This window comes from Lampris incognitus, chromosome 15 (assembly GCF_029633865.1).
Source record: "Lampris incognitus isolate fLamInc1 chromosome 15, fLamInc1.hap2, whole genome shotgun sequence".
Taxonomy (NCBI): domain Eukaryota; kingdom Metazoa; phylum Chordata; class Actinopteri; order Lampriformes; family Lampridae; genus Lampris; species Lampris incognitus.
Window position 1 is genome coordinate 40,470,450 of NC_079225.1, and position 26,364 is coordinate 40,496,813.

At 47.0% G+C, this 26,364-nt stretch overlaps 1 protein-coding gene across 1 annotated transcript in view; it reads left to right on the forward strand.

The window, feature by feature from the left end:
* The first annotated feature begins 352 nt into the window (after nt 1–352).
* The window catches only part of lama4 (laminin, alpha 4), a 52,093-nt gene continuing 26,081 nt past the window's right edge, over nt 353–26,364 (forward strand). Inside the window, exons 1-13 of the mRNA XM_056294614.1 lie at nt 353–728; nt 13,366–13,467; nt 14,590–14,717; nt 14,816–14,896; nt 16,372–16,586; nt 17,324–17,424; nt 17,640–17,820; nt 18,306–18,389; nt 18,619–18,770; nt 19,943–20,053; nt 21,631–21,742; nt 23,301–23,465; nt 24,648–24,841. Coding sequence (XP_056150589.1) covers nt 702–728; nt 13,366–13,467; nt 14,590–14,717; nt 14,816–14,896; nt 16,372–16,586; nt 17,324–17,424; nt 17,640–17,820; nt 18,306–18,389; nt 18,619–18,770; nt 19,943–20,053; nt 21,631–21,742; nt 23,301–23,465; nt 24,648–24,841 — 1,653 coding nt within the window. The 5' untranslated portion in view covers nt 353–701. The remainder of the gene's footprint in view (nt 729–13,365; nt 13,468–14,589; nt 14,718–14,815; nt 14,897–16,371; nt 16,587–17,323; nt 17,425–17,639; nt 17,821–18,305; nt 18,390–18,618; nt 18,771–19,942; nt 20,054–21,630; nt 21,743–23,300; nt 23,466–24,647; nt 24,842–26,364) is intronic.

Here is a 26,364-nt window from a genome sequence, read left to right on the forward strand (position 1 = left end):
CTCTCCCTGTCACACACACACACATTCTCTCTCTCTCACACACTCTCTCTCTCTTCTGTCTCTCACACACACTCTCACATTCTCTCTCACCCACTGTCCTCATGCTCTCTCTCTCTCTCTCTCTCTCTCTCTCTCTCTCTCTCTCTCTCTCTCTCTCTCTCTCTCTCTCTCTCTCTCTCTCTCTCTCTCTCTCTCTCTTTCTGCCTTTTCTCTCTCTTTTTCTTCCAGTGTCTGTGAGAGTCCAGGCTTCCATCTGCATGTGATTTAAACACTGGCTCATGGGAGAGGCAAGTCCACCGGGGGAGGGCGTAGGGGAGAGAGAGAGAGAGAGGAGCCAAGGGAGGGAGGAAGAGTGAGAGAGAGGGGAGTTACAGAGAGAGAGAGAGAGAGAAAGGGAGGAAGTCCAAACAAGTTTGTTTTTAACGGACCTACCAGGCTGGGGCTGGGACAGGCGCCACACTGCATCTGGAACATTCAGACCGGGGGGGAAAGTTACACCGACGGGGGCAGTGGAGCGAGGGAGCTGCCCGTGTCCCGGAGAGACCACACCACAGCCAGGAGAGACCGGACAGAGAGGAGGGAGGGGTACAAGAGGGATCAGCGCTCCACTTCAACTCAAACAAGGCTGCTACGTTTCTGCCCTGCCTCTGCCTTCTCTGCATCCTCTCAGGGACGGTCTGCCCAGCTTCAATCACGGATTTATGGACCATCAACAGTCTGTTGTGAAAGTAAGACAGCTTTTTCCTCTGCTCTCTGTTATTCTACTTGTGAGGGGCACAAGGACACCAGGAGGTAAAGCAGTTACACTTGGCTTTACAACACTTTCATAGGACCAGTATTGGTTGTTGGTTAAATACATGAACATTAGTGGAAATAATGCTGCAAGATTGTCAATCAATCAATCGATCAACTTATCGATCAACTTTGTTCACACAGCACATCTTGTACCTGTGAAACGCGGTGCGCTTTACATTCAGCGAAAGTGTGCAGGTAAACGTAGCAAAGGATAAAAGAAGATAAGGGTTCTCTCATCTTCCGATATGAGATCAGCGAATGAGAAGAGGAGATGTGTCCCGGGAGACCGTTGAGTCTGCTGTTTGCAGAGTGTTCGGTTTCGGGCTCTCTGAGGACTCGTGTGTTGAGATTCTGTAACATCACTCGATATCGCTGGTGCTCAATGCAAGGGCCTGTCAGTTGTTGTACAGCCGCCGCCACCATCATACCTCGCCAACCCCCCACACTGCCTGTGATAAGGGGTCTGGGTTACTGTCTGCACACACACACACACACACACACACACACACAACACACACACACACACACACACACACACACCCCTCCATCATAACAGAGCGCTAATAGAAAGCAGCTGCCAAATGTTGAGCAATACCCCAGAGAGAGAGAGTGAGGGAGACAGAGAGACAGAGAGAGAGAGAGAGAGAGAGAGAGAGAGAGAGAGAGAGAGGAGAGAGAGAGAGAGAGACGAGAGAGAGAGAGAGAGAGAGAGAGAGAGAGAGAGAGAGGGAGAGTGAGGGAGACAGAGAGAGAGAGACAGAGAGAGAGAGACAGAGAGAGAGAGAGAGAGTGAGGGAGACAGAGAGAGAGAGAGAGAGAGAGAGAGACAGAGAGAGAGAGGGAGAGTGAGGGAGACAGAGAGAGAGAGAGAGAGAGAGAGAGAGGGAGACAGAGAGAGAGAGAGAGAGAGGGGGAGACAGAGAGAGAGAGAGAGAGAGAGAGAGAGAGAGAGAGAGAGAGAGCACAGCTGACACTGAGGGCGTGAAAAGCTCTTGAGGATGGTTGAACAGGGCGATGCCTCGTTTGGCTGCACCTACCGTACGGCACACAACCACCACTCTAACGGGTACACAATACGGCTGGGGGCCTGCTGCTCAACAGCAACCCACAACATGTCAGAAATGAGAGCAATGTGAAGCGCTCCGTAGCTGTCGCCAAAAGCGCTTCGCCACCATTGTCGTTACCAGCTTTCACCGGGTGAACGGTGTATTTTTGTGCGGATTTATGCATCCTTGGCGTTATGAAGAATACCCTCCTGTGACGACGGATGGTCGTGTTTCCTGTCCATGCTCATGAACGCTTCTGATATTGACGATTAACTTTATTTACACGGCAGTTTTCAGAAACAGAGTTTACAAAGTACTTCGCAGAAATTGCAAGTAAAAGAAAATATGCAACTGGCTGAAAGGTAAGAAAAATAAGACAATAAGATTATGTGGATCGTGTCTCAGAACGTCTTGTTGCCCAGTGGGATTTGAACATCCAATTTTGTAATGTTATGTTTAATGCTATGATCCACCCATCCGGATACCCCCTAAACTTTGAATTGCTACCGTTATGATCTACCCGTCAAACTGCAATGAGCCCCCCGGTAACTGCCAGTGCGTCCTACCTCTTTTCCTTAGTAAACATTTATTTCTCCGTCTCTGAGGGTCCCTGTCCATGGACTACACCCCCCCCCCCCCCGAGAGGCCGGCCCCCCTGCAGACATACCGTCTCGGCAGGGTTATTGAGTTGTGATGAGATTCTCATGACCTCGATTCAGCCCCGCCTGAGGAGATCCAGGCGGGCGAGGGCGGCTCGGCCCCCGTGTCTGAATCCTCTCTCCCATCGCTTGACGCCAAAACAAACACTGGAGGCAAGCTCTCTATGAGAGGAGGATGGGGGATGTGAGATTCAGCCATGAAGATTTAAAATTTGATTGGCTTTACTGTCCCACTTTGGGGGAGCAGAGAGTAGACAGAGCTACATTATTATGATATGATATGATATGATATGATACGATATGATATGATTATAATCATCGTTATGAGTCAAGGCAAATGTAACGCTGTAAATCCAGGTTTATCATGAGTTAACATGAGAAAGCATGAAGAATTGTCTCATCTCTCTCAGTCTGATGGGGACGTCATCATGTGTGGGTGCACGAGGGAATGAACGGTCGAGCTCAGGGATAGGCAACATGGTCCAGAAAGGTCCGGTGTGGGTGCAGGTGTTTGTTCCAACCAAGGAGTTACACACCTAAGTCTACAAGTCAAGGTCCTGAGCAAAGACTATTGGTTAACTTATAGAATCAGGTGTGTAACTGCTTGGTTGGAACAAAGACCTGCACCCACACCAGACCTTTCTGGACCATGTTGCCTATCCCTGGTCTAGCTGGTTATCTTTACGTCTGGGAATCACAGTCACTGGTATATTAGAGGGGCACCCTGCTGGCTTACCCACTTATGTGCGGGTACAATGTTGGTACCGAATCCAACCTTGGATCCTCATTGCATGTCTTCTTCCCCCCTCTCTCTCGCTCTACCCTCCTATCCAAAAAGGGAAAGAAAATCTTAAAGAAATACATAAATAACAAGGCCATATAGTGTCTTAGACATGACGCACAGCCGTCGCATACTTTGTTGTGAATGGAACAACACAGGATACTCGTCTTAAGGTTTGTATTTTGGTGGAAGTAGGTCTAGTACCGACGGCACATTTCTGTTGAGTAGATAATGCTGCAAATTCACATCATATCCTGACTGGACACCTAACATTGATGTTATAAAATAGATGCTTCAGTTACTGGTTCAACAGAGCTAAAGTTGCCTCATCTGAATCATGTTTTATCTAACCGACAACCCAGATAAACAAGCTGACACGTCAGGAAGGCTCTGGAATCTTTTATCAGGGGATTGATTCGCTTGAGCAGGTTAAAGGTGATCGAGACTGTTTTATCTGTCGATAGCGTTTCTTTGAAATCCCGCCTCGAATGAAACCACACGGGCAATACCAAGTGATGGAATACGAGGGAGAGGCTAAGAGAGAATAGTGGAGAGGGTGCAGAACAAAATGTATTCTGCTGATTTTTTATGTATTTTTTGCCACTGAGGATTGAAACACAACAATTTAAAAAGGCAAATCTTAATGTCTTAAAACAATATGTATTTTTAGATGCACTCACTGAGACATTTTTGGAGGGATCGCAACTCCCCCCCACCCACCCACCCACCCAAAATCTACACAGATGGTACAGCTTGATGTTGGAAAAAATGTCAGCGTGTGAGTGAATGGGTTAGAAGCCAGACTCAGGAGGTGATCAGCATCTAATAATGAGTTTTTAAGAGATCGCTGCAAGATTTTTGTGTTGGGATGAATGCTTTCTCTCAGTGCTGCCAAAAGACATCTGTTCAGAGATCCCACCGTATGTCTCAAGTCATCCCATAGAGACAGAGCATTTCCCCCATTGCAGAGAGAGAAAGAGAGAGCATGGCCCTCTGGTTCAACAGACTCCAGAACCAGAAAGTGTTGTGTGTTGACCTTGGACAGCAATCCCATATCAAACCCAGTCCTGTTTTTTTTTGCTTGATACCAGTTATATTTGTTCAGCTCTGTATCCCAGCGATAAAGTCCTTTGTTTATCTCATGTAAGCACTGTAGGACACTTTGGAAACACACTGTAGGTGATCCATAGTATAAAAAAAAGCCCCGAGGGATTAAACAATAACAGAACTGTTGGCAAAAACAGCCTCTCGTGAAAAGCAGCGAGAGGCTACATAACACGCTGAATGTCACCTTTGTTCTCCACTTTAGTGGGCAAAAAGTATGAGAAATATTTCTCATTAAAGAATGCAGTCGCATAAATCAGAAGGCTGCGGGTGTCTGTTGTTTCGGTGCCCTTGCTTGTTGAAAAGGGATGGATAATAAACACCGCCAAAGTTAAAAAACCCTACTCCAAGTTGTAAATTCAGTATTGCAGGCTAACTGTACTGTCCGCCAAAGGCTGGAAGTTTGATATATAATTTCCCGGCTTTCTGAGGTTGATGCTACTGAATCCATCCAAGTGTGGCTGAATAAACTTACTGAAGGCTTCTGCCGAAACACGTAGGTGTGAGAAATGCTTCAAATACAGGCCTTTTAAAATTGCATCCTCTGAGGGGGGTCAGCCCTATGTTTCCTCAGCCCTATATTCCCTAACCGTAACCTAACTACATCAATTCATGAGGGAGCATAGGGCTGAGGGAACATAGGGCTGAGGGAACATGGGACTGAGGGAACATGGGGTTGAGGGAACAAGGCTGAGGGAACATAGGGCTGAGGGAACATGGGACTGAGGGAACATGGGGTTGAGGGAACAAGGCTGAGGGGAACATAGGCTGAGGGAACATGGGGTTGAGGGAACATGGGGTTGAGGGAACATAGGGCTGAGGGAACATGGGGTTGAGGGAACATAGGGCTGAGGGAACATGGGACTGAGGGAACATGGGGTTGAGGGAACATGGGGCTGAGGGAACATGGGCGTGAGGGAACATAAGGCTGAGGGAACATGGGGTTGAGGGAACATAGGGCTGAGGGGGAACATGGGGCTGAGGGGAACATAAGGCTGAGGGAACAAGGCTGAGGGAACATAAGGCTGAGGGAACATGGGGGTTGAGGAAAATAGGGCTGAGGGAACATGGGGTTTGAGGGAACATGGGGGTTGGGGAACATGGGGCTGAGGGAACATGGGGCTGAGGGAACATAAGGCTGAGGGAACATGGGGTTGAGGGAACAAGGCTGAGGGAACATAAGGCTGAGGGAACATGGGGTTGAGGGAACATAGGGCTGAGGGAACATGGGGTTGAGGGAACATAGGGCTGAGGGAACATGGGGTTGAGGGAACAAGGCTGAGGGAACATAAGGCTGAGGGAACATGGGGTTGAGGGGAACATAGGGCTGAGGGAACATGGGGTTGAGGGAACATAGGGCTGAGGGAACATGGGTTGAGGGAACATAGCGCTGAGGGAACATAGGGCTGAGGGAACACAGGGCTGAGGAAACACAGGGCTGAGGGAACACTGGGTTGAGGGAACATAGGGCTGAGGGAACATAGGGCTGAAGGAACACAGGGCTGAGGGAACACTGGGTTGAGGGAACACAGGGCTGAGGGAACATAGGGCTGAAGGAACACAGGGCTGAGGGAACATAGGGCTGAGGGAACACAGGGCTGAGGGAACATAGGGCTGAGGGAACACAGGGCTGAGGGAACACAGGGCTGAGGGAGCATAGGGCTGAGGGAACACAGGGCTGAGGGAACATAGGGTTGAGGGAACACAGGGCTGAGGGAACATAGGGCTGAGGGAACACAGGCCTGAGGGAACACGGGACTGAGGGAACATTGGACTGAGGGAACATAGGGCTGAGGGAACAGGGCTGAGGGAACATTGGGCTGAGGGAACATAGGGCTTAGGGAACACAGGGCTGAGGGAACACAGGGCTGAGGGAACATAGGGCTGAGGGAACACAGGGCTGAGGGAACATAGGGCTGAGGGAACACAGGGCTGAGGGAACATAGGGTTGAGGGAACATAGGGCTGAGGGAGCATAGGGCTGAGGGAACATAGGGTTGAGGGAACATAGGGTTGAGGGAACATAGGGCTGAGGGAGCATAGGGCTGAGGGAACACAGGGTGGAGGGAACATAGGGCTGAGGGAACACAGGGCTGAGGGAACATAGGGTTGAGGGAACATAGGGCTGAGGGAGCATAGGGCTGAGGGAACACAGGGCTGAGGGAACACAGGGCTGAGGGAACATAGGGCTGAGGGAACACAGGGCTGAGGGAACATAGGGCTGAGGGAACACAGGGCTGAGGGAACATAGGGTTGAGGGAACATAGGGTTGAGGGAACACAGGGCTGAGGGAACATAGGGCTGAGGGAACACAGGGCTGAGGGAACATAGGGCTGAGGGAACACAGGGCTGAGGGAACATAGGGTTGAGGGAACATAGGGTTGAGGGAACACAGGGCTGAGGGAACCTGGGCTGAGGGAACATAGGGCTGAGGGAACAGGGCTGAGGGAACATAGGGCTGAGGGAACAGGGCTGAGGGAACACAGGGCTGAGGGAACATAGGGTTGAGGGAATATAGGGCTGAGGGAACATTGGACTGAGGGAACATAGGGCTGAGGGAACATGGGGTTGAGGGAACAAGGCTGAGGGAACATAAGGCTGAGGGAACATGGGGTTGAGGGAACATAGGGCTGAGGGAACATGGGGTTGAGGGAACATAGGGCTGAGGGAACATGGGGTTGAGGGAACATAGCGCTGAGGGAACATAGGGCTGAGGGAACACAGGGCTGAGGAAACACAGGGCTGAGGGAACACTGGGTTGAGGGAACATGGCTGAGGGAACATAGGGCTGAAGGAACACAGGGCTGAGGGAACATAGGGCTGAGGGAACACAGGGCTGAGGGAACATAGGGCTGAGGGAACACAGGGCTGAGGGAACACAGGGCTGAGGGAGCATAGGGCTGAGGGAACACAGGGCTGAGGGAACATAGGGTTGAGGGAACACAGGGCTGAGGGAACATAGGGCTGAGGGAACACAGGCCTGAGGGAACACGGGACTGAGGGAACATTGGACTGAGGGAACATAGGGCTGAGGGAACAGGGCTGAGGGAACATTGGGCTGAGGGAACATAGGGCTTAGGGAACACAGGGCTGAGGGAACACAGGGCTGAGGGAACATAGGGCTGAGGGAACACAGGGCTGAGGGAACATAGGGCTGAGGGAACACAGGGCTGAGGGAACATAGGGTTGAGGGAACATAGGGCTGAGGGAGCATAGGGCTGAGGGAACATAGGGTTGAGGGAACATAGGGTTGAGGGAACATAGGGCTGAGGGAGCATAGGGCTGAGGGAACACAGGGTGGAGGGAACATAGGGCTGAGGGAACACAGGGCTGAGGGAACATAGGGTTGAGGGAACATAGGGCTGAGGGAGCATAGGGCTGAGGGAACACAGGGCTGAGGGAACACAGGGCTGAGGGAACATAGGGCTGAGGGAACACAGGGCTGAGGGAACATAGGGCTGAGGGAACACAGGGCTGAGGGAACATAGGGTTGAGGGAACATAGGGTTGAGGGAACACAGGGCTGAGGGAACATAGGGCTGAGGGAACACAGGGCTGAGGGAACATAGGGCTGAGGGAACACAGGGCTGAGGGAACATAGGGTTGAGGGAACATAGGGTTGAGGGAACACAGGGCTGAGGGAACCTGGGCTGAGGGAACATAGGGCTGAGGGAACAGGGCTGAGGGAACATAGGGCTGAGGGAACAGGGCTGAGGGAACACAGGGCTGAGGGAACATAGGGTTGAGGGAATATAGGGCTGAGGGAACATTGGACTGAGGGAGCATAGGGCTGAGGGAACACAGGGCTGAGGGAAGATAGGGTTGATGGAACATAGACACACTTCTTTTTTGTTGTTGCATATCCCTCGGCTCCAAAGACCGCCTTCGTTTGCTGAGTGTTTTTATGACTTCTTCAAGTTTTTCTTTTACCCAAAACAGTTGTTAAGTAAGGACGCACTCCAGTTTATCTGTGGTTGAATGAATGTGTCGAAGGGAAATAGTACAAAATGGAGGGTTTGGTGTACTTCAGCTTCATTTCAGAGGGGTTTATGTAGAGATATGTGTCCCACTTCTTGACGTTCTGCAGTGTCCTTCCTCTGACCCGCGGTCTCCTGTGTATACATGCCACAGCTGTTTGACCCATCGCGCAGCTAATGGGTACCAGCCATTTCAAAACTCTTCAAAGTCTATCTACAGATGGCCAACAGCACCAGAGCCCTGTGACTCTCCCACAAGCTGGTGGTTTATTACTACTAAAGGGCGTACTCTCTAAAGGGCGTACTCTGCCATTTGGGCCAAGGCTTCGTTGCTCAAATTTATTTTGTTTTAAAGTCGTTTATCCATGCAAAGTACCTTATAAATCTGGTTTCTAACCAGTGTGGCCAGATAGGAAACATTACGGTGTCTTTATTGTACTGTAGCGTCCCTATACCGTTGGGAGTGCTGATTAGCAGAGTCAGTATTCGTAACCCTGTTCTCTGCCAATCACAGGAATGGATGTTATGTCGGTCAGTGTACGTGCCTGTGGTTGGTGGAGCAGAGGAGGAGGGCTGGCACGCTGGTTACTGATTGGTTGCGTTGTTTTCCGTTGGGGGGCGGGGTTGAGCGGATCAGGGAGCTGGGATAAGATAATGGCGGTCTGACCGGCGGGGCTATGGCAGACAACAGCCGTACTCTCCAAAGCGGTGAACACTACAGTATTTTGAGGTAAATTATCACCCGTGAGTCAAAACAAAGAAAACAAATAGGTGTAAATGTGTAATTTCGGAAAACACGTATTTATTGAGACAAACGACTTTTTGACACCGCCTAAAAAAAAATATGGCCCCCGCCTAAAAATCTAGCCACATTCTTAATGACGTAGTTATACGATGCGTGGAAGGGGGTGCGCTTTCGGGACTCACTCAAATAAAAATGTCCCGTCATTGAAAAAAAAAAGTATTACTTCTGTAAACTACTGATAACACCCACTGGCCGATCGACTAGGCGCAGTGTTTCTCAACCGGGGGTCCGCGGACCCCTAGTGGTCCGTGGTGTAATTGCAAGGGGTCCGTGAAAATAAAATATCTTTAAAAAAAAGATCCTATGACATTTATAGAAATAGGATTATTTTACTCAAACGTGACTGAGACCTTTATCTAGCTAAACTACAAAGGGTAACAGGACTTTTTTCTCTAATTACATCTGTTTCACAAGTGTAATTTATTGTATTTTAATAAGAGATCTCGCTCCCGTTTGCATTGTTAAAAGTTACTGCATAAAAATTCTGTTGTTACATATATCTGAAAGTTACTGCATACATATTCTGTTTTGTTACATATATCTGAAAGTTACTGAATACATATTCTGTTTTGTTACATATATCTGAAAGTTACTGAATACATATTCTGTTTTGTTACATATATCTGAAAGTTACTGCATAAGAATTCTGTTTTGTTACATATATCTGAAAGTTACTGAATACATATTCTGTTTTGTTACATATATCTGAAAGTTACTGCATAAGAATTCTGTTTTGTTAACTATATCTAAGTTACAACTGAAAGCTCTTATTTTTGCCCCAAAAAGTGAATAAATGCTATAATGCAATTTAAAATGCAGTTTCTACTGTGTCTATCAAATTGCAACCCCCCTCCCCCAAGATCAGGTGGACGGGTCCTCAGGGTAGATCAAAAATACGCAGGGGGTCCAGGACCCCAAAAAGGTTGAGAACCACTGGACTAGGGGGTCTGAGCCTTTAGTCGAGCGGTTAGCGATGTCTCCCGCGGTGCGGGCGACACGGGTTCGCTTCTCGGCCGCGGCAGCTCCTGTGGTTGCGTTGTCCCCCGAATTCGCTACGATACCCTTAAATTTCTGATTTGTGAAAGATCTTATGACAGCCGCGCTCGTGAGTCGCGTTCATTATCGCAGCAAACGTGATTGGTTGGAAAGATGTCACGTGAGAGGAGTTGCCTAAACGCTGCGGTGGGATCCTTATTTTACCATCCTGATGGGTCAAAATGGGGTATTACAGCTACTAAGTGTCACAAAATGATCAAATCATCGTACAGTAAGGGACTTTTGGCATTATGAATCGTATAGAGGGCAAACTTACCGTTCAAATATGATAATTATCGCACATCTGGCAAACTAACAGGCGCTTGTTAAACTGTGACGTGTTTGAGTGCATCTATAAATACATTCAAGACAAATATTTTGCATTTTTTTAATTGACTTTATAATCCTCATTGGGAACAAAGTTTCAAAGTATATTTTTTCTTGCACCCCCAAGACTGTTCTCTCTTAGCCTGTCACTCATATTCTTTCACTTGGTATTGTCCATGTGGTTTCACTGAGGTAGTATTTCACAGAAACGCCATCGACAGAGGTGTAAGTAGGACATTCTCCGTCACCTTTGACCTGCTCAAACAAATCAGTCTTTTGATAAAAGTTTTCCAGTGTTTCTGACGTGTCAGCTTGATTCTCTGGCTTGTCGGTTTGCGAGAACATGATTCAGGCAAGCTAACTTTTTAGCTTTGTTGAACTGGTGCAAAAGCGTCTATTTTACAACATCAGTGTCAAGAGTCCAGTCAGGATATGATGTAAATAATATGTCACATTAGTTACTAATCTGAAAATGTGCAGTCAATGCCAGATCTACTACCAATTACAAACTTAAGATGCCTTATCATTGCAGCCATAACAAAGTCACATAACGGTTGGAGTTCACGTGTGTCTGTGTTTAAACAAAGCCCTTTGTCTGTACTCAGAGATAGTTAAATGGTAAAGGCCCATCCCTCTGGAGCCACATGCGCTCCGCCACTGACCTGGGATGGAGTCCTGTCATTCACAGCCAGCCTTTACCAGGGCAGTTATGTTGTGTCTCTTGTTGATGATGTGCTGTTTTCCTTGATTTGTATGTGCTTTTTACTGACACGTGGATTAATTTGGATCGGATCACGATTAACAAATTCCCTCGTTCGAGCAATTAGAAACCACCCCTCTTCGTGTCTCGCTGCTTCATGTGTCGAGTCATCACATTGGTGAGCCCTGTCTACCTGAGGTCACTGCACCAGCTCCGGATGACGGGAGTCGTTTTGGCTGAGCGCTACGACCTCCTCACCGAATGACTTTGTCTGTCTTTGGGAGTTCTGGGGGGCATGGGTAGGGGCACCATACTGTACATAATGCACATCCAACCTTTACCAGTGACACCCCAGGACAGTTGTGTTGTGTCGCTTGTTGATGGCGTGCTGTTTTCCACAGTTTGTGTGTGCTTTTTATTGACGCATTAATTAAGTTTCATCGTTATTAAAAAATTTCCCTAGTTCGGGCGACTATGAACCACCCGTCTACGAGTCTCTCTGCTTCTCGCAAATGTGTGTGTGTGTGCGCGTGTGCACGTGCGTGTACTTGGTGTAAAATAGGAAGAAAAAAAGGACAGGAAAGGAGCGACATGCAGGAAGAATGTGCACCGGCTGAGAAAGCGCTGCTTTTCACAGGATGTTTCACATTAGTTCCTTTGTCTGACAGCCCATCCGAGAATAAATCGCAGGAAAATGTGCATCATAGTGGGGCATGTATCCCCGGAATGTTCCGTCTTCTGGTCACTCCAGACGAACAACATAAACGGCCGATTGAAGAGGTGGAATAAGGAGGTCGAGGCATGGACCTCTTGCAGGCCGGTTTGAACAAAGTGGTATTGTGGTTCTCTGAATGGAGCTGCCTCAGAAGTTCACAGATGTGTGTAAGCAAGTGTATGTGTGTGCGTGCATCTGTCGGAGTGAGGGGTTGGGCGGGGGGCCGTAGTGGACAAGGCCCTGAACTCTGACATCACACCACCCTGAGAAACTCTTACCTCATAAAACAAAGCATCAGACAGGATCACATCCTGTAAATAGCGTGGGAATAGTGCCGCACAGCTCAGCAGTACACATCCATCGTTTCCATGTTGTGTCTCTACTGGTTCATCTTCAGTTTTTAGTCTTCACGAGTGTGTCCTCGTCTCTCTTCAATGACTTTTCTGCCTTTATCATTATCTTCAGTTTTTGAGCTCTTCTGTGTCCTGTTACAGTGATGACCAAACTTCTGCTCCTGCTCGCAGTGACCCAGTATTCCTCATGCAGGGCATCAACGTTCCCCCTGATCCTTTGATTAGATCTTATTTGTTAAACAACCAAATGCTGTAATAGTCTGGCAAACATATCCTGCCAGTGTCGGAAAAGCAGAAGCAGTCATGGCAAAGTGATTCCAGCTGCCTGCTTTGTCAGTTGGGTGCTTACAGCAGGCCGGCCCATTGATGGTTTAGGCTCTATTTTCAACCTCCCTAGGCTTCAAACCTAGGTGTTCTTAATCCAGCCAGAGTGTGGTTTCACTTCTGTTGCCATGGAATAATAATGAAAGTGTTTTTTTTAATATATAGACGTATAGAAAATCATAAACAGGGAGCATTAAAGAGGTAGTAAAGCTCTTTTCACATGTTCAGCTGAAAACATGTTGGTATGGATGTAGTAGGATGGTAGAACTGATTACCTTCATGGAAAAAAATCAACAAAAAATGTGACACATGATTCGGCCGCTTTTGAGTGCATCACTGTCCTCTACATCTACACCACTTTATATCCTTTATACATGGACACTGTCCTCTTCATCTACACCCCTTTATGTCCTTTATACATGGACACTGTCCTCTTCATCTACACCCCTTTATATCCTTTATACATGGACACTGTCCTCTTCATCTACACCCCTTTATATCCTTTATACGTGGACATTGTCCTCTTCATCTACACCCCTTTATATCCTTTATACATGGACACTGTCCTCTTCATCTACACCCCTTTATATGCTTTATACATGGACACCTCCATCACTGTCCTCTACATCTACACCCCTTTATATCCTTTTTAACCATATATAGGGCCGGGCTATAAACTAGTGGTTACTTACTCTTTAATCATCATTTTGCAGAGCTTATATCAGTGTTTCTTTTTCCTTCTGCAGGTGTGTGCAAGGGGCTTCTTCCTCAGCGAGCAGCTCAAATGCCTGCCATGTAACTGCAAAGGCCATGCAGACTACTGTGAAGACATCACTGGCATCTGCATAGTAAGTTTACCATGGCAGTTGTCTGTCGGTTATTATCAAAAAGAGCAAATCTCATCAGGTCAAGTCAAATTTATTTGTATAGCTTTGAATCACAAATTGGTCCCAGAGGACTTTACATTTACATTATATTCTATGCAAAGTGATGTACCCCATAACCTTGGACCCTTGATTCAAATGAGCAAAAACTCCTCTGTCCAAGTGTAGTCAAAGTCATTTATGAAGAAGTCTTGTTATTTCCGGTTTACCCACTTCACCTGCTCTCTCATTTATTACCGGCTGTTTGTTTGATGAGGGATACATTTAGTGGTGGGAATACCACATATTTGATGATGCTCTTTAGGATAAAATGGACCCATCGTTATCATTAGGAATTATTTATTCATGACTGTATATGGGCTAATTAGTGATAATGGGCCTTTGACAAACAAAATCTGTCATGTCCAGCCTTTTTCAGAATCTGGCCAATCAAGTGCTTTGAAGTGATAAGTGACAGTGCAGTTACACTGAGAGGGCCAATCAGATTTCAGACGTGTTGTACAGCACTTCATTTGTATCATCCCATATCGTCACCTTCTTAAAATAATGGCCTAAGTCATATTTTCAAGTTTTTCAAAAAACAGAATAAACTGACAAATTTTGTTTCAGTTTCAGTTTATTCTGTTTTTTGAAAAACTTGAAAATAAGACTTAGGCCATTATCTTAAGAAGGTGACGATATAAACAAACAGAGCTTGGCGTTAAATCTAATAGGGCTGTCTGGTTAACAACAGACCGCTACCGTTTTCAGTCTTTCCCGTGTAATGGAACAGTAAATTGTTAAAAGTGAACAGATTATGATATAAACTAGTGATTAATTTGAGCGATTAAAAAGTAAAGGGCTCATGAAATAAGATATCAATCTCAGAAAGTTGGTTTTCATGCAGAATTCCCTCGCTGTGGATGCTTTCGTGGACGCCGCCATTGAAACTGGGTCAACCACTCGAGGGTTAAACATTTCTTGTATTTTAAAAAAGTCTCATGATAGTTTCTCATAAATGGAGAAAAATAGTAGGGAACGTTTGTTATGGGCTCTCAATCTTAGAAGCTACCATGCATTTCTGTTCCATTTTCTATGCTTTTAAAGGACTGTAGAGACCACAGTATGGGGGATTTCTGTGAAATGTGCGAGGACGGCTACATGCTGGTGGCCAGCCCAGACGGACACCACACTTGCCGGCCCTGCGCGTGCCCCCTCTCCATCTCATCCAACAAGTAAGCCGGTCCATTGTTTTCTCTGCAAAGAGTCCAGGCTGTGTGTTGGCAGTCAGTTTGTGATTTCTGAGATTCTTTCCCCCTCTGTGCCCGGCCAGCTTCGCAGTGCATTGTGACAGAGGAGGCGCCATCCTGCGGTGCAAGTGTCAAGAGGGCTACGCTGGGCATTTCTGTGAGAGGTCAGTGCTGGCAGGGATGCAGGCAGCCGGTCAGGAGATCAAACGGAAAACCGATCTATGTTCTGGTATAGCTGTCCTCAAAAAACGGTGGCAGAGACAAAATCATATGTCACTGAATGTTGGGTGATTTCAGTGATAACAGCCGTCACAAGCAAACTGTGCCTGTTTCCTGTGGTGTGTTTTTCAGCGTACCCTGTGTTTATATCTTATACTACACAATGACAAGTGTTGCTCATCTCCCAGAATCAGTTGCTTAGTTGTGGGTGTATCTGCTTCAATCCAAATTTACATAACCAACTCCAACCGGGCAGTTATTTTCTGATGTTGCTTAGCTTTTTATGCTAAAAACATGGCGTAAAATTTGTGCAACTTCAGATTCTTTTTCATTTGAGATTTTCTCCAACTCACATGACACAACAACAATATCTGATATCTGTTGTTATGCATCATTTGTCCTTGTCAAGTCCCTATAGCTGGACAGCCAGACATTATAAAGCACTGGGAAACCAAAGACTGCACTGACCAACTTTCCCTCAGTTGGGAACGATGTGTAGGAATCAGTGCGTATCCGCTCCTTGTGTGATCCATGGACAACGTGCTCTCGTGACTGGTTTGCTTGAGTTCGCATCTACACGTCACAGCACAACTGCATAAAGTTGAACGTTTCTCAGCTGTGCTTGTTGCCCAGCTTGATGTAATGTTAAGACGCCAGTTAGTATTTTGTAGCCTGATTCCATGGGCCAGCTGGATGAAATAACATTATCTTAATCGAGAAAAGCTGCAGATTTCAGCTTTAACTACCATAATGTAACTTGTAACTTGTGCCTCTCAAATCATTGTTTGCCAGAGGCTCAACCTTTTACCTTCTGTTTTATTTATTTATTTCAATTTCCCCCTTTTTTTCTACCCAATTGTATCTGGCCAATTACCCCGCTCTTTTTTTGAGCCGTCCCAGTCGCTGCTCCGCCCCCTCTCTGCCGATCCGGGGGGGGGGCGCCCCGACCGACCAGAGGAGGTGCTAGTGCAGCGACCAGGACAAATACCCACATCCGACTTCCCACTCGCAGACACGGCCAACTGTGTCTGTAGGGATGCTCGAGCAAGCCAGAGGTAATACGGGGATTCGACCCGGCGATCCAGTGTTGGTAGGCAACGGAATAGACCACTACGCTACCCGGACGCCCGTACCTTTTACCTTCTGACTGTTGAACAGAGAAAAAATAATTAAGGCACAGTTCCCATTTTAGGTGGGACTATTGCACTGTTAATAACGATGCTAATACTAATATATGCGTAATAATGATACAGACTTTATTTGTAAAGCACTTAAGTTGTTACAGCAACAGTTACTAATTGCTTTACAAAATACTAATGAATCAAAACAGCAATAAAACAATGACAAGGTTGCTAGTTGTTTGTTCTTGCAAGCTGGCGCGTGTGGTTGAACTCACTAACTCGTCAGTCATCTCCTACAGATGTGCTCCAGGTTACTATGGCAACCCCATGGTCATCGGCGACTCCTGCAAGCGGTGCGACTGCAACGGCAACTCCGACCCCAACCTGATCTTCAACGAGTGCCATAATGTGACGGGCCACTGCCAGCACTGCTGGGCCAACACAGCCGGCGCCAACTGTGAGAGGTGCGCGCCGGGTTTCTTTGGCGATGCCATCAGTGCCAAGAACTGCAGAGGTGCGAGCTGATAAGTGAACTTGAAGATAACCAACCTTCTTATGACACTATTCATCGAGGGGGGGGGGGGGGAGTAAAGATATTTATAGACGTGTCACAACGATCCCTACTCGTCTTAGCCATGGGAAAGTGTTCTCGAACAAAGACTCATATTCTGAGGTTGTACCGAAGTGTAAGTATGGTTATTTAATCTTCAGTAAAGCTCCAGAGATGGACGTTGTGCACCTTATGCATGGCATGACACACTCGAGTGAGTCACAAGGCCATATGTGTAATGAAAAGAGGGGAAATTGATTTGGCTTGTTTACACAGTTGTGCTAAAGGGGAACTCTGTCATGTGTCAGTGACAACAGTTGTGTCTTCCTGCAGGACAGTGCACAACAACTTGAGGTGACCCAGGATATTAGCTTACATTACACTGTGAAGGATAGTGCCATGGTTAAGGATTATTTATTTATTTTTAGTTGTTTGTTCATTTTAACCAGCCCCTTGTTGGTTACTGCTCTCAGCATCATCAGAAGTGTTAAAAAGGAAAATTGTCATCGTAATTGTATACTGTTAAACAATTTGTGGTTTGAAATAGAGCTCATGATTCCAATAGTGGGGAGAAAAGGGGCAGGGTCACAATTCAAGATGGTGGGTTGTCATATGCATCTGAGGTCCCTGCCTGTATAAAAATAACCCCCCACTTCATTGCTCGAACTCTGCATCCACATGTCTCGTGTTCTTTGTTGCAGAGTGCGAGTGTAATAAGTGTGGAACGGCGTCATGCGATGACAGGACGGGGATCTGTCACTGCAAGCCGGGCGTCACCGGCCGACTCTGTGACCAGTGCGAGGTGAGAAACTTGAGCACCTCTCCCCCGAGGATAAACAACCTCACGTCCACGTGACTGTAATCATTTCAGCTGGCATTCTTTCCAAAGGGGCCTCACTGCCTCCATCCAAAGGAGGATTAAATGATGGAGGGGCAACATATCTTTCAACTCAAATTGAGTCCAGAACATCCGGTTAAGTGGGATTTAACCCTGAATTTGTCATTCCTGTAATGTAGGAGGGTCACTCAGGTTTCTCCAGCTGTCAAGGCTGTCGAAGGTGTGAATGCGGGCTGGCTTCTCTTCGCCCCACCTGCCATCCTCTCACACACAACTGCCAGTGCCGCCCTGGGGCCGGGGGCCGGTACTGTGAGCGTTGCCTCCCGGGCTACTGGGACTATGGCCCTTCCGGCTGCCACAGTGAGTTGCATCTGTTTGCATGCGAAATTTCTTCTCCTCCCAGCTCCCTAGAAAATAACGCCCCCAGACCACTTGGCGCAGCACTCAACATAGATTACCTTTTCCCAGAGAGAAAAGTCGTGGTCTGCGCTTCTTTCCCACGCCCACTACCACAGTAGTGAGCATGATGTCAGAGACAGCATCTGCTGAGAGCCGTAACCCTGCAGCTACAAATACTCCCACTGGATATCTGCATGACATAAGCATCCAGCCCGAATCTATGTACACGCACGCACACAGCCGCCAAAGCCATAAGTACTGTGCAAGACAGGTCCTAAAACAGATGTGTGGGCCTCACAGCAAAGATTACATATGGGGGTCTTGGTGTGTTTTTTAATTTCACTGAACCATGTCCAGCTGATAAAGCACTTTGGCAAACGTCAAGGAACTTTCTATGTATGCCGGACCTCATATGATGAAGTGCATGTTTGTTTTTATGTGCACAGAGTGTGACTGTGAGAGCGGCCACTGTGACATGCGTACCGGGGAGTGCCTGGCTGAGGCCGCAGTGGTCAACCTCTGCAATATCAGTAAGTGAGTTTAGCTTATAGCAATAGCACACACTATATGCTGTGCTAGTTTTTAAGAGATAAAAAACACCCACGACATTTCCACCCCCTCCCTGCAGTCTTCATGATTGATCGGGCATTTTGAATAATTTTCAAAGATTAACAGAATACAAGATTAAATGCACAGGGCCAAAGCACAGCGGAGGAGCTCATCCGTCACCCACTTCTCCGCGGGTTTCTGTGGTTTCAGGTTGCGATGAGTGTATTTGGCATCTGATCGGAGACCTGCAACTGTCCAACAAGACTCTGGACCAGTTGAGGGTCAGCGTGTTGAACGTTTCCACTGGGGCCGCTGCCAACGACAGACTCAAATACTACAACTACACCGCTCATCGGCTGCAGGTACAGTATAATGTCGTTCAAAGACAACTGCGAACACAAAGACAAAGAGAGAAACGGATGCTTCTTAACACATTCTGACACACTGCAACACAACAACACAGAACACAACACAATATAACTCAGTACAACATAGCACGATACAGTAGCGTATTATGTAATGCAATGTAACAATCAAAAACTGTAAATGCAGTATTAAAGTCTTTATTTTTCGTTCTTGGTCAAGCCGTTCTAAATTCATATACTGCTGGTAAGATCACTAATATCTAAACATGCAGCGTATGTACTCTTTTAACAATGCAATCTGCATGTGATGGGCTTGTAGCAGTAAAAGCATCAACATTAGGGTGTCCGGGTAGTGTAGCAGTCTATTCCGCTGCCTACCAACACGGGGATCGTTGGTTTGAATCCCCGTGTTACCTCCGGCTTGGTTGGGCGTCCCTACAGACACAATTGGCCGTGTCTGCGGGTGGGAAGCCGGATGTGGGTATGTGTCCTGGCCGCTGCCCTAGCTCCTCCCCTGGTCAGTCGGGACACCTGTTCAGGGGGGTAGGGAGAACTGGGGGGAATAGCATGATCCAACCACATGCTACGTCCCCCTGGCGAAACTCCTCACTGTCGGGTGAAAAGAAGTGGCTGGCGACTCCACATGTATTGGAGGAGGCGTGTGGTAGTCTGCAGCCCTCCCCGGATTGGCAGAGAGGGTGGAGCAGCGACTGGGACGGCTTGGGTAGAGTGGGGTAACTGGCCGAGTACAATTGGGGGGAAAAAGGGGTAAAAAAGCATTGGAATTAGAGAAAATATCACTCAAGTGCTCTCCTCAATGAACCCAAACTGTATTTTTTATCCATCCAGTACTTCTGGATCAATCCCCCAGTAGTGTAGCAGGTAGATAGAAGACTCTCCACCTGTGCTTTTGGTGTAATATATCAAATCTGGTTCTATACGAGCAGTGCAGATTTTAATAAAGTGCAAGCATACAGTTTGTACATAAGTAACTAAGTAAATATGTACATAAGTAACTAAGTACATATGTTTATGTACTTAGTTACTTATGTACTTATGAGCGTAATCGTTTTATATTGGACGTCATAGTTCTGCCATTTCATAACAGTCTTTCTGGTTTCTGATCGTATGATTTGTTGAAACACGAGCCATATTTGCTTTGTACCCAGAGTCAGTTTTTGGGCTGGAGGAACAAGTCGTCAGTGATGCGGACCCAGACCGAGGAGCTGGAGGCGGACACAGAGGCGATTGTCTTGGACATCGAGGAGATGGGAGAAATGGTAAGCTGGCTCCCTCAGCCATCGTCTGAAAAACATTTCAAATTCAAGGCGACGTGCATAATCATTTAGTTACCAGTCAGTAATGTCTGTGATGTACTGTAAAATGTTTTACATCAGTTGTGAGGAACATGCACCCATCTCACCGCGAGCATTTCTTACTCATGCTCAGGCAGAGACAAATACGTATTGAAACCATTTTACAATCAGTTTCGCAACCGGATTCGTTCCTCCTTACCTGCGTTAGCATTAACAACACAGGCTAAAAGGAGGCTACTGCCAGTTTCCCAACGATCAAAATAAAGCTGTGATCACTTTTGATTCATGTCAAAGCATCCTTAGATTCTGATCAAAAGAAACGGCTTCTGGGGGCGTCTGGGTAGCGTAGCGGTCTATTCCGTTGCCTACCAACACCGGGATCGCCGGTTCGAATCCCCGTGTTACCTCCGGCTTGGTCGGGCGCCCCTATAGACACAATTGGCTGTGTCTGCGGGTGGGAAACCAGATGTGGGTATGTGTCTTGGTCGCTGCACTAGCGCCTCCTCTGGTCGGTCGGGGAACTGGGGGGGGTAGCGTGATCCTCCCACGCGCTACGTCCCCCTGGCAAAACTCCCCGCTGTCGGGTGAAACGAAGCGGCTGGCGACTCCACATGTGTCAGAGAAGGCGTGTGGTAGTGTGCAGCCCTGCCTGGATCGGCGGAGGGGGTGGAGCAGCAACCGGAGTAGCTCAGAGAGCAGGGCGATCGGACGGGTACAGTTGACAATTGGGGAGAATCCCCCCCCCCCCCAAACAAAAAACAAATGGCTTCTTAAAGTCGTTTCTTTTCGATTGTTCATCTGATTTCTGCAAAAGGTAATGAAACCCTGAAGCCTTGTGCTGTCCCATGGAGTTATCTTAATATCTTAACTAAACTCAAGTTAAACTATAATTGAATTGAACTGCTGAAGCTCAATGTCTCCCCTAGCAGTTTCTTTTAAATATACCTAGATTTTGTTTTAAGGTGCTTTGTGTAATTTTGCATGAATCCTGACCTCTGTGAGAACAACAACAACAAATTAAAGCAAGCATGACAAACTAATTCAGAAAGTAAGACAGCCGATACACAACATGTTTAGGAAGAGTGGCAACATGTGCGATTCTGGAACATCCTCAGGCAGATGGCAGTTTACTATGTTGGTAATTTGCTTCCTGTGTTTTTGAATGCAGGAGTGTGAGGTAAATGGTACCTGTTTCTTCAGTCGTTGCCATTCAGCAACCCCCTGCTGATATTTGCTGACACAGTATTACACATAGCACCACAATTTCCTACAAAATGATAATAATAATAACAATTTGACAGGCCGCAGTGTTGGCTAACCCAATGAGAGACAGAATCTACCCCGGTCTTGAGTTACGGATCCATTAGAAAATACCTTACGTTGCAGTCCATGACATCGGTTTGGACCCATTCCCAGATCCATGCCAGTTTCCAAACAAACTGGTCTTTAAAAATCCCGACCCGGTCTTGGAAAGTTTGTGTTTCAAATTGGTTTCTGTCCCGTGACCTTCGTTGATCCGGGTGTTTCTGGTGGTTTATCAGGAGAACATAGTGGTGTCTTTGGGGGAGAGAGTAGCCGAAGACTCGCTGCAGTGTTTAAACCTGGCCAGCCAGCTCAGCACCAACCTCACCACCCTCAACATGGTCATCGAAGGTACTGGCAAAATATACATGGCTGTAATGGGGGGGGGGGGGTAAATTAGGGCTGTCAGTCGATAAAATGTTTTTAATCGAATTAATCACAATAATCACATATATCAATATTTGCCTGGAAAAGCCCCCAGATGAAGATATTTCAACTCAAAAACATGATATTACTGTGGCACATGAGTAAAGCATTGAATAGAAATATCAAAAAGGGGCATTAGAAACCCATAAAGTGTTTTATTTCCAGTCATTTTTCTAAGTACCTGTCTTATCATTGACCTATCATTGACCTATCACCCATCACTTAGCCATAACAGTTTTTTTTTTATTTTTATATAACATAAACTTATCACTTAAGCAGCAACGTGGCCATAACAGTCTTTTTTAACTGTTTACATGCCCTACTAACACACTGACCAGCTGGAATTGTGCGACACATGGTGTCAGAAGGGTGCGTTCATAAATTCACCCCAGAAGTGTCAGTGAGGGGTCTCTCGTCACTGCTCTCAGAGGCTCGGAGCCAGACCGACCTCCAGCTGAAGGGCTGGTTTGTTAAGAGTATCTGGACCAGGGCATCCGGGTAGCATAGCGGCCTATTTTTTATTGCCTACCAACACGGGGATCGCCTGTTTGAATCCTCGTGTTACCTCCGGCTTGTTCGGGCGTCCCTGCAGACACAGTTGGCCGTGTCTGCGGGTGGGAAGTCGGATGTGGTTATGTGTCCTGGTCACTGCACTAGCACCTCCTCCTCGGGGTGCCTGTTCAGTGGGGAGGGGGAACTGGGGGGAATAGTGTGATCCTCCCACGCGCTACGCCCCCCTGGTGAAACTCCTCACTGTCAGGTGAAAAGAAGCGTTTGGTTACTCCACATGTATCAGAGGAGACATGTGGTAGTCTGCAGCCCTCCCAGGATTGGCAGAGAGGGTGGAGCAGTGACCAGGATGACTCGGAAGAGCAGTGTAATTGGCCAAGTACAATTGGGGTGGGGGGTGTCTGGACCCCATAATGGCTAATGGCTGACAGGGTGGCAAAAAGCAACGGTAGGGTTATTTGACAATATAGGTAGCAGTATTCAACACACAGCGACTTACAGTTAACATCAGTACATCAGTTAATTAAAATAAACATTGAATAATATCATGTGTGTTAATTTGTGTTAATGTTTTGATGTGTTATTTTTTCCATAATTAATTAATCGAAATTAAAGCGTTATTCTGACAGCCCTAATATAAACCACTCCTGACCTGCTGGAGGACTTGAGTCTTTGGGTCCTGCTTTTAAGGGTTTGTGTGTTTATGACAGCTGCATGTTGTTAAAAGCAGGATTTATGAAACACAAACCCAGCTGAGTGTTTACTGATGAGCTCATAGTCAACACAAGATGTTTTATACATCAGGCCCAAGTCTCATATTTCTGTGTGTGTGTGTGTGTGTGTGTGTGTGTGTGTGTGTGTGTGTGTGTGTGTGTGTGTGTGTGTGTGTATGTATGTGTATGTATAAATTGTGTATATTCACATGTAAATGCGTGGCTTTGTGGGTGTATTTACTGACTGTGTGTGTGAGCAGAGATGATCCATGAGTGGGAGCTGTATAGCATCCAGCAGGACGTGGACCCAGAGATGGTGAGACGGAACAGACAGGCGGCCGAGGGAATGGTGGCCTGGATGAGGACTCTGGACCTCTCGCCACGAGAGCCCACCGCCACCGACGAGTCAACCGAGGCCCATGACCGTAAGGAGACACAGCTAACAAACAAACACACACACACACACACACACACACACACACGGGCGAGACAAACTCACATAGTCTCGAGCAGCCAGACAAATTGATGAACCTGCAGAACACTCAAATCCTTTTGCATGGTAAGACAGGTAGACAGGTAGATAGATATGTTTGTAGCTCTTTTAATACTTAGTGTTTATTTTTTTGCATTTTTACTCTGTGTACTCTCTTTCACGTTGTACCAAAAGGACTCCCTAGTTTTTTTTCTTTTATTTCCCTCACCCACTTAGAAATATTAAAATACTACTTTTTAATTATCTTCTGTTATTCCCCCCCCCCTTTTTTCTCTCCAATTGTATCTGGCCAATTACCCCACTCTTCCGAGCCATCCCGGTCGCTGCTCCACCCCCTCTGCCAATCCAGGGAGGGCTGCAGACTACCACATGCCTCCTCCCATACATGTGGAGTCACCAGCCGCTTCTTTTCACCTGACAGTGAGGAGTTTCACCCAGGGGGACGTAGCACGTGGGAAGATCACACTATTCCCCACAGTTCCCCCTCCCCCCCGAACAGGCGCCCCGACCAACCAGAGGAGGCGCTAGTGTAGCAACCAGGACACATACCCACATCCGGCTTCCCACCCGCAGACACGACCAATTGTCTCTGTAGGGATGCCCGACCAAACCGGAGGTAACATGGGGATTCGAACCGGCGATCCCCATGTTGGTAGGCAACGGAATAGACGGAATAGACCACTACGCTACCCGGACGCCCTTCTTGTATTACTTCTAATGGGTTGTATTTGACTAACAAGCCTGATGAAACCTCTAGTATGTGCAAAGTGCAAACTTGGCGAAGCAAAGCAAAGTGTGATAGGATGGAGTGTCGTGCGTTGACATCTAATCTGTTTTTATCTGATAGAGTGTAATGTGATTGTAGAGCCCTCTGGGACTGTATTGTGAGTTAGGGCTGCGCAAATAAAATTTGACTTGACTGATAATATAATTTAATATAATATAATCGTGTCGTTTATTATCACAGTTGCAGACACAGGTGGCTTTATAGTCACACAATGAAAAACGGGTTGAGAGAATAGATGAGAATGGACATGATCAATAAATATGACATAACGTAATATATTCCTGATTTTAATTCCAACCTAATGTGTATGTGTGATTGTGGTCTCAGTGTTGAGGCGTGTGCGTCAGCAGGAGAAGAAGCTGATAAGCACCGTCGGCCGCGTGTCTTCCGTGAAGGAGATCCTGTCTCGCTTCACCTCCAAGCTAGCCGACGCCCAGGGGCTTCTCCAGAGGGCAGCTGACCATGTCCAGGAGACGGAGGACAGGAACAAGGCCAACATCCTCAAATACCAGAGGAATGAGGTAACCATCCATAACGACCCCCAGAAGCAGTCTGCTTCGCCATGTGGGATTCATTACACTCCATATAAAGTTAGCGGGCCCTGCTCTCAGTCACTTGGCACGTTTTCAGGTTAGTCCGGAGTTTTAAAGTTCACAGTGACGGATCAGCAGGTACAGACCCATTCTTCTTGGTCAACTCGTAATCGGTCGGTCTCCAGGCTTTTCAGCTTGCCCACTGAAGCAAACACACACAAAGTATATTAACAGAAACACAAATCTGTATATTTGTATACAGTATAAACACAAAAACACATTTCTTCATGAGGAATTGTGGTTCGATTTTCAGTTGGGTTATTGTGCAGTGCGAGCATGTGTGCATGATGTGAGAGGATGTCAGTTAAAAGGTAAAGACCATTCGGGAACTCAGGTTTAAGTCAAGTTCTGGTTTACTGGCAAGTCTGTTTACGAATGCCAGGATTTCATATAGTCGGTGACATTATTAATGAAAAACTTCCTGTGTTAACCCCGAGTATTAGAGTAGCTTCTTGTCTAGTTTCAAAGTAAGGAAGGAATGAGAAAGTAATTGGTATAGGTAGTCCTGGTGAAGTGCAGGGTTCTGCTATACAGTATTTACATATTTAGCGTGGCGTTTGTTGGAGATATTTTGCATTAATAAGAAAATGTGTTAACACGTCCGAGTAGCGTGGCGGTCTATTCTGTTGCCTACCAACATGGGGATCATCAGTTTGAATCCCCGTGTTCCCTCCAGCTTGGTCGAGCGTCCCTACAGACACAATTGGCCGTGTCTGCAGGTGGGAAGCCAGATGTGGGTATGTGTCCTGACCGCTGCACTAGCGCTGCCTCTGGTTGGTCGGGGCGCCTGTTCTTGGGGGGGAATAGCGTGATCCTCCCACGCACCACGTCCCCCTGGTGAAACTACTCACTGTCAGGTGAAAAGAAGCGGCTGTATGGGAGGAGGCATGTGGTAGTCTACAGCTCTCCCCGGATCGGCAGAGGAGGTGGAGCAGCGACCGGGATGGCTCGGAAAATAGGGTAATTTGCCAGATACAGCTGGGGAGAAAAAGGGGGAGAAATCCCCAAAAAAAAAAATGTGTGAACATGAATACAGTAAACAGGGATCCAACCTCAGTCCGGTGGGACAACTTGTAGTGATTCCCTGATGCTTGTCAGACAGTCTGCCAGAAAGAAGTCTGTTATCCTGCATCTTCAGATGAACAGAGGTATTTATGGGAACAGAACCATCTGTAGGACTTCGGGAGTGTTAAGTAGGAGACCCACATTGAGGGTGTAGAAGAAATGCTGCACCAACTGAACATTTCCCATGCTGGTAACCAGAGACTGCAGCCAAAGACACTGGTGTGGATTGGACCTACATCTGCTTCATCCCGCCACCTCTTAATTGTCATCATTCAGCAAAATGAACAAAGCTAACAAGACATTCAGGCTTCTGACCATTTATCATCTATACCGAGAGACAACACTTGCAAAGTTTCCGTTTTAAATATTTTGAAAAATATGTTGAC